The sequence below is a fragment of the Nothobranchius furzeri genome, chromosome 8, assembly GCF_043380555.1.
Source record: "Nothobranchius furzeri strain GRZ-AD chromosome 8, NfurGRZ-RIMD1, whole genome shotgun sequence".
In the NCBI taxonomy this organism is placed as follows: Eukaryota; Metazoa; Chordata; class Actinopteri; order Cyprinodontiformes; family Nothobranchiidae; genus Nothobranchius; species Nothobranchius furzeri.
This window is the reverse complement of record NC_091748.1, coordinates 67,191,803-67,203,736: the sequence shown is the minus strand read 5'-3', so window position 1 is coordinate 67,203,736 and position 11,934 is coordinate 67,191,803. Positions and strand designations below refer to the sequence as shown.

The 11,934-nt window shown below is 42.6% G+C and overlaps 1 protein-coding gene across 2 annotated transcripts in view; it reads right to left on the bottom strand.

The window, feature by feature from the left end:
• Positions 1-341: 341 nt before the first annotated feature.
• mllt1a (MLLT1 super elongation complex subunit a) overlaps positions 342-11,934 on the bottom strand; it is a 34,892-nt gene continuing 23,299 nt past the window's right edge. Inside the window, exons 4-12 of one of the 2 annotated variants that reach the window (XM_015970945.3) lie at positions 11,606-11,749; positions 7,995-8,120; positions 5,776-6,420; positions 5,593-5,680; positions 5,356-5,467; positions 5,025-5,124; positions 4,612-4,686; positions 1,057-1,128; positions 342-677 (exon numbers count right to left, since the gene is read on the bottom strand). In XM_015970945.3, coding sequence (XP_015826431.3) covers positions 549-677; positions 1,057-1,128; positions 4,612-4,686; positions 5,025-5,124; positions 5,356-5,467; positions 5,593-5,680; positions 5,776-6,420; positions 7,995-8,120; positions 11,606-11,749 — 1,491 coding nt within the window. In that variant the 3' untranslated portion in view covers positions 342-548. The remainder of the gene's footprint in view (positions 678-1,056; positions 1,129-4,611; positions 4,687-5,024; positions 5,125-5,355; positions 5,468-5,592; positions 5,681-5,775; positions 6,421-7,994; positions 8,121-11,605; positions 11,750-11,934) is intronic. The other variant, XM_015970946.3, reaches the window with a different exon arrangement.

Below are 11,934 nucleotides of genomic sequence, written 5' to 3'. Positions count from 1 at the left end.
ACACACACACACACGCACGCACGCGCACACACACATGCACACGCACGCGCTCACTCGCACACACATACACACACGAGCGCACGCAGACAACTAAAGTGTGCTGAGAGAGAAATGAGCTCCAGCTGACAAGTGGGGGGTGGTTGGAGGTAAGTTCTGCCAAGTTAGGAGTGTGCATGTGAAGAAGAAGAGGAGGGGGAGGACGGCAAGTATTAGGCTTGCAAAGGCGGGAGCAATATAAGTGCAGGAGGGCGAATACCACAGCTCAGAACGGACCTAAAACAAGAGATGTGTAGTGAAATTCCTGACTAGATGGAGTTCAGATACTCCAGTGTTTCCTCACACGCCTCCTCCTCCAGTGTCCTCCCCAGTGTCCCGTGAAGGGGGTGATGTGTGCTTGCGATTGTTAGTATGTTTCTGTTGTTCGATGCTTCAGTCAGGCTTGTGTCAAGGCTGCGACGGATGGGAGCGCTCTGCTTTTCCTTACGGAGCAGGAGTAACGACGAGGCAACCTCTGTCGCCGACATCCACACGCCGGCCTCTGCTTCCTGTCACGTGGCCGTTGCCTCCAGGTAGCTCTGTAGTTTGCGGACGGTGGGCTCGTCCAGTGAAAAGAGGTCAAAGTCAAAGGTGGTGTTGGTCACGTTGAAGTGGCCCGTCTCCTCGATCAGGTTGACAATCTGGCAAAGATTAGCCGACGTCAATGTCTGAAGCAAATGTGTTCTTTAGCGATAAATGCAGAAAACATGTCAACTAATTTTATTCCAGATGCTTTCTTTTTTTCTTTTGTGACTACATGTTTCATTCAGACCACACCAAGAAATTTAAACCCAATCAAAACTATTTTGCATTCTGTTGATTACAGGGAGGAGAAGATAATCCTTATAGGAGAAGACACTGGATTTATGCAGAGTCTGAATTTAGAACTCACCAAAAAATAAATAAATAAAAGCAAAAATGCATCATCTAAAAGAATTATTCCCCAGTAAGAATAAACTTAATGAAACCGGAACAGAGCTTCATAATTTTAATAATACTAGCCGAGGTGTAATCACTCACCTGTTGTAGTACGTTACGCTCCCTTAACGCCATCAGTCTGCGGTGGAGGTCCACCAGCTCCTCCGTGTAGGCCTGCAGGATTTATCAGAGACACGAGATGTGAGCAAAAGTAGAAATACAATAAAAGTCAGAATGCAACAGTTTCCTCGTGCAACTGTTTTTTTTATGTTGGTTTATATTAAATGCTAAAAGTAATCCCCTCTAAGGGCTTTAAAAAACTGAAGTTGAGCTTCTCGGTTGAGGGGGTCGCATACTGACTTTCCTGAAGAGCTCCAGAAAAGGAGAAGTGTTCGACTCTGAAATTTGACCCTCAGCAGACCTCAGGTTGGACCCTGAGCTGCTCTGTTTGATTTAAACGAATAGTTCAGGTCTTTTGAAGTGGCTTTCAGTGGAATGGTTATGAATAATTAATATCTTACCTGCTGGTGATAGCTCTTTGTACAACCTTAGTTTGGAGAAATAGAGATTAGTTCTGACCAGACAGATGAGCTAATGGCTAGTCGCAGTGGGACCAAACATCTGTCTCTTTCAGTTCACTCAAACACCGTTTTACTTCGTATTTACAAGCTTATGTAGATAGAAATATGATGAAAATGCTACAGGTGGCTAGCACTAACACTGCTCATCACAGAAACATGACTCAGAGCTTCAACTCTCAAGGAAATACAAAAAATACATGCACTAGCAGGAGGGTAGATCTGACTCAGGGCCCTGACTAAGGGATAGCATCATCCTCCTCCTCGGCTGCGTGAGATCAAGTGACTTTAGAGCCGGCGGAAAGGGGAATTCCTCAAGATGATGTTTCACACCCCTAAAGCAGCTGATTCATACAACGCAGCTGTCGTAGGCTTTATTGGTTTGTCACACACCGTTTGTCTTTGAGTTAAGCAGCAGTTTTTGAACTGGCCTCCATTTAAAGTGACTTTAAGAAAAAAGTTATGATTTACTGTTCATTAGAGATGTAAGAACATATCTACACACAACACACACACACACACACACACACACACACACACACACACACACACACACACACACACACACACACACACACACACACACACACACACACACGACCTTAGATATGTAAAAGCAGTAAATAGATTTCTTCATTTAGCATTTACGTGAAAACCTTTACTGTAATTATTTTGTGGTATAATTCAAACTTTGACTGCTAGGTGGCAGCAGCTTTTACCCCCCTTCAGGCTGATGGAACAACCTAATCTCACGATAACGCTGGATGCGTCTTGGAGCTTCTGACCTGAGTGTTCTATGTTAGGGCTGCTCGATTATGGCAAAAATAATAATCACAATTATTGTGACTGAAACTGAGATCGATTATTTAAGACGATTTTTCAATTTATGTTGATTTTGTTTTTATTCAGTCATAAAATTGCTCAGGGAACAATCTGGACAAAAATAATAAGAAACAAGATGTTCACTAAAATAACTCCTGATTCCCAGTATAAAAAGACCAATATACTTGTAGCTCATAGTTTATGACCCAAGGGCTATAGACCTTGGTTTAACTCATTTAACTCTAACCAGTACAGACCCAAATACCAATCTCTTGCAAATACTGACAGCAAGAATTATACTGTGGCATTTATAACAAATAAATGCAAATAAATTGATGTTCACAAAATGTTGCGTAACATTTATTGAGTCGTGTCAAGGTGCTGTAGGAGAGTGCACTAGCACTGTGTTCTCAAGAGAGGTTAGTTATTAGTTATCAGCGTGAGGAACTTATTTCTACCTTATTTATAAACTATTTATTTACAAGTCCATCAGTTAATGTAATAATTGTCCCAACCACAGCTGCACCCCCCACCCCCCAACCCGGTCTCACAGCAATCAGGGGCAAGCTGCACGTGTGTTTAGCTTGCCGCACGCGCACATTTAGCCGTTTTTAGCGGCTCAGGAGCCTGCAGGTGCGGTGTGTGTGTCACTCACTCTGGTTAATCCAACAGGAAGCCGGCTCTGAGAGCCGTTTCTTTAGCGACTGACACATCACTACATCATTCCCTTTCCTAATGTCCTGAAAAATGGTCCAGAGCGCAGGCGGAGTGTTTAGCTAACCTGCAGGAAATGTCGACGACAGTTATCCAGAAAGTAGCTAAGGGTTACCAGAGATGTTTCTGAGGTGTTCGCTAGGTACTTTTAAGATTTAAAAAGTCAAAAAGGGGGTCTGAAAAGCTGTTAGAAATAGTGCCAAAGTCGCCAAGTTGGCAACACTGTGGGAGAAGCAAATAATCGGCTTGTTTTGTTTTTATAATCGTTCAAAACTCTGATAGTAATCGTGATAAAAATTCGATAAATTGAGCAGCCCTATTCTATGTTCAGTCTTAATAACTGCAAATACAATCTGACTTTTAGTATCGTTACATATCGCATCGTCTCCCCAGTACTGCGACAAACATCGCATCGTCTCCCCTGTACTGCGATAAACATCGCATCGTCTCCCCTGTACTGTGATAAATATCGCATCGTCTCCCCTGTACTGTGATAAATATCGCATCGTCTCCCCTGTATTGTGATAAATATCGCATCGTCTCCCCAGTACTGCGACAAACATTGCATCGTCTCCCCAGTACTGCGACAAACATTGCATCGTCTCCCCAGTACTGCGATAAATATCGCATCGTCTCCCCAGTACTGCGATAAATATCGCATCGTCTCCCCTGTATTGTGATAAATATCGCATCGTCTCCCCTGTATTGTGATAAATATCGCATCGTCTCCCCTGTATTGTGATAAATATCGCATCGTCTCCCCTGTATTGTGATAAATATCGCATCGTCTCCCCTGTATTGTGATAAATATCGCATCGTCTCCCCTGTATTGTGATAAATATCGCATCGTCTCCCCTGTATTGTGATAAATATCGCATCGTCTCCCCTGTATTGTGATAAATATTGTATCGTCTCCCTTGTATTGTGATAAATATCGCATCGTCTCCCCTGTATTGTGATAAATATCGCATCGTCTCCCCTGTATTGTGATAAATATCGCATCGTCTCCCCTGTATTGTGATAAATATCGCATCGTCTCCCCTGTATTGTGATAAATATCGCATCGTCTCCCCTGTATTGTGATAAATATTGCATCGTCTCCCTTGTATTGTGATAAATATCGCATCGTCTCCCCTGTATTGTGATAAATATCGCATCGTCTCCCCTGTATTGTGATAAATATCGCATCGTCTCCCCTGTATTGTGATAAATATCGCATCGTCTCCCCTGTATTGTGATTAATATCGCATCGTCTCCCCTGTATTGTGATTAATATTGCATCGTCTCCCCAGTACTGCGACAAATATCGCATTGTCTCCCCAGTATTGTGATAAATATCGCATTGTCTCCCCTGTATTGTAATAAATATATTCTTGTCAGATTCTTGCTAATCCACACCCCCATTGTTTGTGCTACGAGTCAGCACTTCCTCAACACCGAGCTGCTTAACGTACATTGGCCGGTTTCCTTACAGTAATCATCATATAATTAAAGGAAAAGACTTTGAAAGTGAGAAAGTTTAAGCATAAAAAGTTTCATTTACCCTTCCTACCTTGTCGTATCCCTTCTTCATCACCTTCTCAGTGCGAAAAGAGGAATCTGGACTTTTTCGAACCACCTGCAGTAAAAAATAAATAAATGCACAAAACCTTTAATAATCTGCTCCATAAAATACATGAAACCACAGTTAAAACAAAACACCTTGAGCTGTGCAGTTATATAATAAACCAGTATCCAGAAGCTGTGAGTAAAAAAATATCTCCATGACTCAGCAGCTGTTAGAACCATGTTTGGCAAAAATGATCTATTTAAACTTCAGTCTCACATCGTTGTGAAAATGTCTGGACCTCTGATGTTTCAGTAAGGTAATCTTTGTCTTTATCCGTCTTTTATATTCCAGTAAAACTCTTAAACTCCCATGAGTTCACCAAAGGAAACAGTCTGAGTGTGACTCACTTTGTTATTGGAGGAGCTGTGTTTTTGTGGGGGAGGAGCGGGGTCCCGACTGGGGCGGTGTGAGCCGTCACTGCTGTCACTCTCGCTGTCCAGGCTGAGTCTGGCAGGGGTACAGGGCAAGGTCAGAGGTCATAGACACAGACCAGACTGGTCCCAATGCTTGGTCTGGTTCACACACGCGTCTGAGATTAAAGCTACTTCCAGTGGCTAGTGTGGATATGTACGCTTAATTGGTTTCTTTGACTAAGAAACGCAAAATAAATAAAACTAAAGGCAATGGTTAAAAGTGGAATCTAGTAAAGCTTTATGGAGCAAAGGTGCAGAAACTGACCGAGAGTCGCGGTTAGGCGGGTTGTTCTTTGTTGGCGTTTCTTCCTCTGAGCTGCTGTCGTCATCGTCCGACTCTTCTGACTGGATCTCCTCCACCATCGATCGTAGCGGGCCTAGCAGAGGAGCAGAGTGACGATTTAGAACAGCATTTTGCAAACCTTTGTGTTCCTTATCAGAGACATAACTTGCTTCTTAGAAGTGGAATATTTCCCATCAGGCTATATTGGATGAACCATACCTTGTCCTTGTTTCTGTCCTGGCTCGAAGTCAGAGTCCGACGTGGAGTCAGAGCTGGAACTGGAGTGGGAAGGACTGGAAGGAGCCGACTTCGATAACAGAAGAAAACAGAATAATCAAACTTTTAATTAAATATGTTTGAAACAAAATCTAGGAAGTAAAATGTCTCATCAGATCTTCATACCTCTGACTTTGACGATGCTTCGTCTTCTGAATTAGACTCCTCTGACTCCAGAGGTTTTTTAGATTCCTTCAGCTCCTGGGTGTCGTTTTTGCCTTTCAGCCAACGGCCCTTTTCCTTGGAAGGTTTCTTTTCCCCGTAGGACTGGCTAGCTGCGGAGGAGGAGAGGCGCGGGGACGTCCCGGTGAAAGTTCCGCCCGTCAGCCCTTTAAGCCCATCAGAGCTGCTCTTTTTCTGCTTCTTAGCACTGGGTTTGGGAGACTCCACCGTGGACGGGCGTTTTCCAGGAGCCTTGGGCTCCCCTGGCCCTCCTCCACTTCCTCCCCCACCTCCCCCTCCGCTCCCTGCCCCCCCTCCTTTGGGAGACATACCATCCATCTTTGACTCCTTCAGGGTGAGTTTAGGCTCCTTGAAGGCCGCTTTAGGTAGAACTTTGACTTCATCTTTCACTTTGATCTCTGACGGCTTTTTTGAAGATGAGGATGAGGAAGCGGATGGATCACGGTTGCTTTTGCTGCTTCCGTCTCTCTCCTCTCCTTTAGATGTGGCTTTGCTCTCAGAGTCTTTTCGCGGTCGTTCGCGGTGCTCCTTAGTCGGTTTGTGTGGTTTGGTTCCTTTGCTGCTGCCACTTCCTTCTTTACTGGGTTCCTAAAGAGGAGTAGAGAATTACCGCTGCACTCAAGTAAAAACACCCAAAATGGAGCCTAAGTCTCCTGCCTTTCCGATTGGCTCATGGGTCCCCGGAAGAAGGAAAGAATGAATGCAAGTCAACGGGGCTAAAAACGCCATTTTCTAATCCGCTTTGCCTTAGGCCCTGGATCGCACATTTTGGACTGCAATTAAATGAAAACTAAAGGTGTGTATTTGGACCACACCTGTCACGTACTTTGAGGTTATCAGCTTGTAAGTTTATAATTAGCATGACTGCAAACCAGAAATCGGCACGTCGCATATGTGACGCCACCACATTATCTCCTCTCCCCTAGCGTAGCTGCTACTCACCAAATGGCCAGATTTATGGTGGTTCTTTCCTCCTAAAAGTATATGAAGTTTGCTGAACGTACAGCCATTTTTCCTCCGTGAGTTTTTCTCCGTGTCTGGTTCGATAACGTCAATTTTGTGAAGCGCATTTGTAGCCCTGGAATTATTTTCACACAAAACCAACAATAGTGTTTCCCCCTGTTCGAAAATAAGTGCATTCTTGGTATCAAAAAGTTTCTTTAAAATTCATGGACATCATATATGATCCATGGCACAAAACAAGCGGAATTAGAAAATAGAGTTTTTAGCCCCGTTGACTTGCATTCATTTTTTCATTCTTCCGGGGACCCGTGGTCCGGAAGTAGATCGGCGTGACTTAGGCTCCCTATAGTTGCATCAAATCCTGCAGGAATGATGTCATGCCATTATAAACCAGTGTATTTGATAAAAATAAAAGTAGTCCAAATAAAAAGTCAACAGTCTTACACCTAACTAGCAAAGCTAGGCGTCTCCTACATGGATTGCCGTCTCAGTCCAAATGTGAATAATGCTTCACATTGGTTTAAATGGGATGATAGCTCTCAAGGGTTTAAATATGATGAATTTTAGTTATTCCAGAGGACCTTTCTCACGTTACGACTCTAAATAAAGCAGAAAGCTTTTAAAACAGCCGTGTGAAATGAATGGGCTTCATTGATTTAATAAAACAATCTCATTCGGTCATTTTTCATGTTTACTCATTCCTCCATATTTTCCTTTCATGTGAGCTCAGACAGTAAATCCACCTTTAATAAACAAACTTTTGTTAAAAATGTAACTGTTGGGGAGTTATCGGTGGATCTATTATAAGCAGGGGAATACAACTATCACGGGATAAAAAAACAACAACGGGTGGATTTTCTCTCATTTGAAGACTAAAATACGCTTATCTCGTCTACACAGTACTGTAAATGGATCAGCCCTGGAAAATGTAAACAGGTCCACTTCCTGTTTCAACCTGATATTCCCCCTCTCCTTGCAGATAAGGCTGAGTAATCCTGCGTACAAATGCAGAGAAACAACTGGTAACAATTACAAGCTGGAGTCAGACTCCAACAAGCAAATGAAGATTTCCTTCAAGAGGAATTATTCGACAAAACAAAGAGTGATCAACGAAAGAGTGAATTCTTCAAGTGATTGAACAAGCTGAGTAGAACATAAGTGACTGAGATAATCGAGTTAGTGTTTATTTCCCTCCCAACCTTCGATACATGAGAGGTCTTGGTCTTCTTGGGATCTGAGAAGGCTGAGAGGGGGATGGTGGGGAGCATTGGGTAGTCCGGACTGGGCCTCGACACAGCTTCTGCCCCCTCAGGGACCACCAGTATCTGAAATCAAAGACACACCAGTTACAGCGTTTCTCTGCTGACATTCAAAACCACTCAGACTCCATGTTTGGCTGCAGCACGGGAAGACGGCTGGATTTGTTCTTGAGAGCTGTGCTGCAAACCATCCGTGGTAATTATTAACCTAAGTTCTGTTAGACGTTCAAACGATGGGTCACTGTAGACGGTTCTTAAATGCAAACACCAGAAAAAGAGAAGTATTAATTACGAAGGACACTGTTAGTGAGATGCATTGACTTCTAAAATAATCTCATCCACCAGACTGGCTCATAGACCAGAATCAGTTTATTACATAGAGCAGATGATCAGCTAAATCAGCTCCAGCACAATCCTCTGGTGAATAAGTCCATCATGATGATGATAAGTTCATCGGGTTTTTTTGTCTTTGTGCTCCGTCTTCTTAAACTCCCACTGAATCGTGGTGGATGGCTGCTCATACTGAACCAGGTTCTGTTGGAGTTTCCTCTCCACTGTTGCTACATGCTTGCTTAGTACGAGGACTGCTGTATAGTCGGACACTCAAGACATTTGAAGCAGTCTTCGGGGTTTTCTTACATAGGAACCAGTTGGTGTAATGAGCTGACCTGAATGTGCTGATAAGTAGGTTCAACTGGAATGTTAACCTTTTAAAGTCGTAATGCACCGATATTAAATTTTAGGGCCGATACCAATTTCAGATATTAATATCACTGTTATGTCCGATAACAGATATTTGCCAAGACCGATATACTGACATTAATGCTTCTAAAATCAGTAGATTTTGTATAGAATTTAAATAATTAAAGCTGATTTTACATTATGTACACACACCACTTACATTTACGCTTCTGAGATGATTACAATGACGGTCACGTGACTAAACAAACACACATAACCCTCTCACCCTCTGAAACAGATAAATGGAAAAAATATTGGTTGTTAATATCGTCCCAGTTTGATTTATCAGACAGATATCGATATGGTTAAAAATGACCAACATCGGCCGATACAGATTATGATGCAGATATATTGTGCATCCCCACTGTAAAGTAGAGCTGAGGAAAATAATCAAATAATCGATGCATCAGGATGCGGACATAAACGATTGTGCATCGTAGAAGAGTACGCCATAATCGATTATAGTGGAATGTAGTTTTGTTTTTAACGGCGGCACCAGCGAAGCATCCAAATCTGCCAGAGTGAGTGTCCTCCACATTTACCAAGTGTTTTGCCTTAATGTGGTACTGCAGGGCTGAGCGCTAGAGTTGTAACCTGAGACCGAACCAGAACCGAATCAGCCCGACCGGTTCTGTTGGAATTGGGCCGTGAATTAAGTTAATTGAGCGGGTTGTCACGCGGCGCGCTCCGCTCGCTCGCACAGCAACTGAGAGACACTGTCTGCTCACACAAGAGAGAGGATCGGAGGACGCTCCTCCAAACCGATGTGCCAAACACGCGTTATTATTTTCATAATTTAATTATTATTTCTCCGGGAAGCGCTCAGTCAGACTGCTTGTTGTAATGTAGGGAGATCCGGTCTTGGGGAGGGGGCGGGGTCAGTGACAGCGGCTGCAGCGTGATCGTCTGTCTCATTTAGGGACATGGATAAGTTAAAAGGAGAGAGAAAAAGAAGATAGAAGTTTGTGTTCCACTTTATTCCTTTGTTTCACGATGATAAACTGATGTTAAACTATTTAAAAAAAACTGGGAGGACGTTTTGGTTCATTTTAGGTTACAGGAGGTCTTGTCTCCTATCTGCTCCTCCAGAGACAGCATGGACATAAGGGTCACATGGTGAGGGTGACACAGGACAGGTTAGTGGACAGGTTTGTAGTTAGCTGGTTAGTGAAGGAGATCCATCAGCTGGGTAATTTAATCCTAATCCAGCCCACAGCCTTCTGCTGGTGTTATTATCAGAAAGAATAAAACACACATCTTAAATATTATTGGAAGTGTAGAATTTGTTTTGTTTTATTATTTTCTGCATCAAACAGAACTTGATTCATTCTCCAACATTTCAGAAATGAACCACTGGGTTCAAATAAAATAAAAAACTAAGTCAAACATTTCATTTGCTGTTACTTCTGACACCCTTGAACTGCAGCATAAATATTTGACTCTAGAGCTGCTCAGAGACATTAAACACTCATATATGAACCCATTATGGATTTTATTATTACAATATGTGTCCTGTAGGTTTTCAGTACTTTTTTAGATTTTGTGAGTTTTAGCTAAGCGTGTTTTTCTCAGCCTGAGGCGTGGTGTTGAACGAGGAAACGGATTATTTTACTCTGTTAAATCTTCTTATATGTTTAAAATGTTTTGTCCTAACCTGTTGTGAATGGAGAGCTTTTCAGGGATGGCAGGTTGTGTCAATTACGTTTTTGATAAAATAATAAAAAATAAAAAGCAATTATCTGACATCTTCCATTTATCGATGAAAACAAATCAATATGAAATAATCGTGATGCATCGTGATATCGAATCGAAGACCCAATAATCGTAATCGAATCGGGAGACAAGTGAAGATTCACACCTCTACTGTAAAGTGCCTTTGAGATGACTTGTTGTGTGAACCAAATTTCATTATTTACATGTTTGAAATAAATCTAGTTTTCTATCAGCAGCTCACCTGTCGTGACTCAAGCTTCACACCGTCACACGGCTGAGCCTCAGGCCCAGTTCACACTGCAGGATTTTCCAAATATGGAAGTCCCCACTTGTAGCGATACGTGTTCACTTTGTTGACAAAAGTTTAGGTTTTGTGTGACGAATGAACGTTTGAGCACAAAAAAAAAACGTAATCTTGTACTTATGTCAAAGACTTAAAAATATGGATTGACATTTTTCATCGACAAAAAAATAGACAAAAAGCAAAAAGGACAGAACAAAAACCCAAACAGAAAACAGAAAAGATGGGAGAGTGAAACAATCAGCAAACAGAACAGGAAAGGTGTGGACCTGGTTCGTTTTCGTGGCTACGGACGCAATATCATTATAGTGTTGTGAGGAAATAAAGGTTCAGGCAGCCCACCTTGGCAATTAGTGCAGGTAAAACTAATGAATACGCCAGAAAATAATTCTTACCTTTAGCTTTTCTCCTCGCATTATTAGAGTAATACCTTTGTTTTCATGTTGTCATTTCCTGTCATCAGTGTTTCTCCTACATATGGTGCTGTGCCACGCCCACAACCCCCCACCCTCTCACGAACAACGCACGGCAGCGAAACGGTACGCGCACAGACTATAGTGATCTTAACACACCACACAAAGCAGGAATTCTTGATAAGTAATCAGATGTGTTTTTAAGATAGTCAGATGGAAAGGATCAGGTGATACATCAGAACGCCGTGAAAAGCGGGCCTTGGTGATGTGGCTCGAACATCAGTTACTCTTTCTAAGCTGATGCCTTCTCATTTTAATCGTTATTAACGTTCAGTTTGTTGTTGGTGAAGCTGGAGATGAATGGAAGCGTGAGGCTGCCTCACCCCTCCAGCTTTGATGAGCTTTTTCCTGAATTCTTTGGTGGGGTTGTTGAAGGTGAGCTTCTCACAGCGCAGGTGGTTAACTGGTGGGTTGCCTTCCAAGTTAAGGAACAGGTCATAGTTGAAACAAACTCTTTTTGGCTCCTCCTGCAAATGAAAAGAAAAGTTTACTCCAGCTTTAAGGGCCTGTGAGGCACGTTTGGGTTGGCTGATCTCACACAGGCAGAAGCTGAATGAACAATCAACCAGAGGGTCAATAAACAGAATGAGTAGAGCGGACACACAGATAAGAAACATTCCTGGGAGGCTAAACAGGACAATTACAGCTCAAA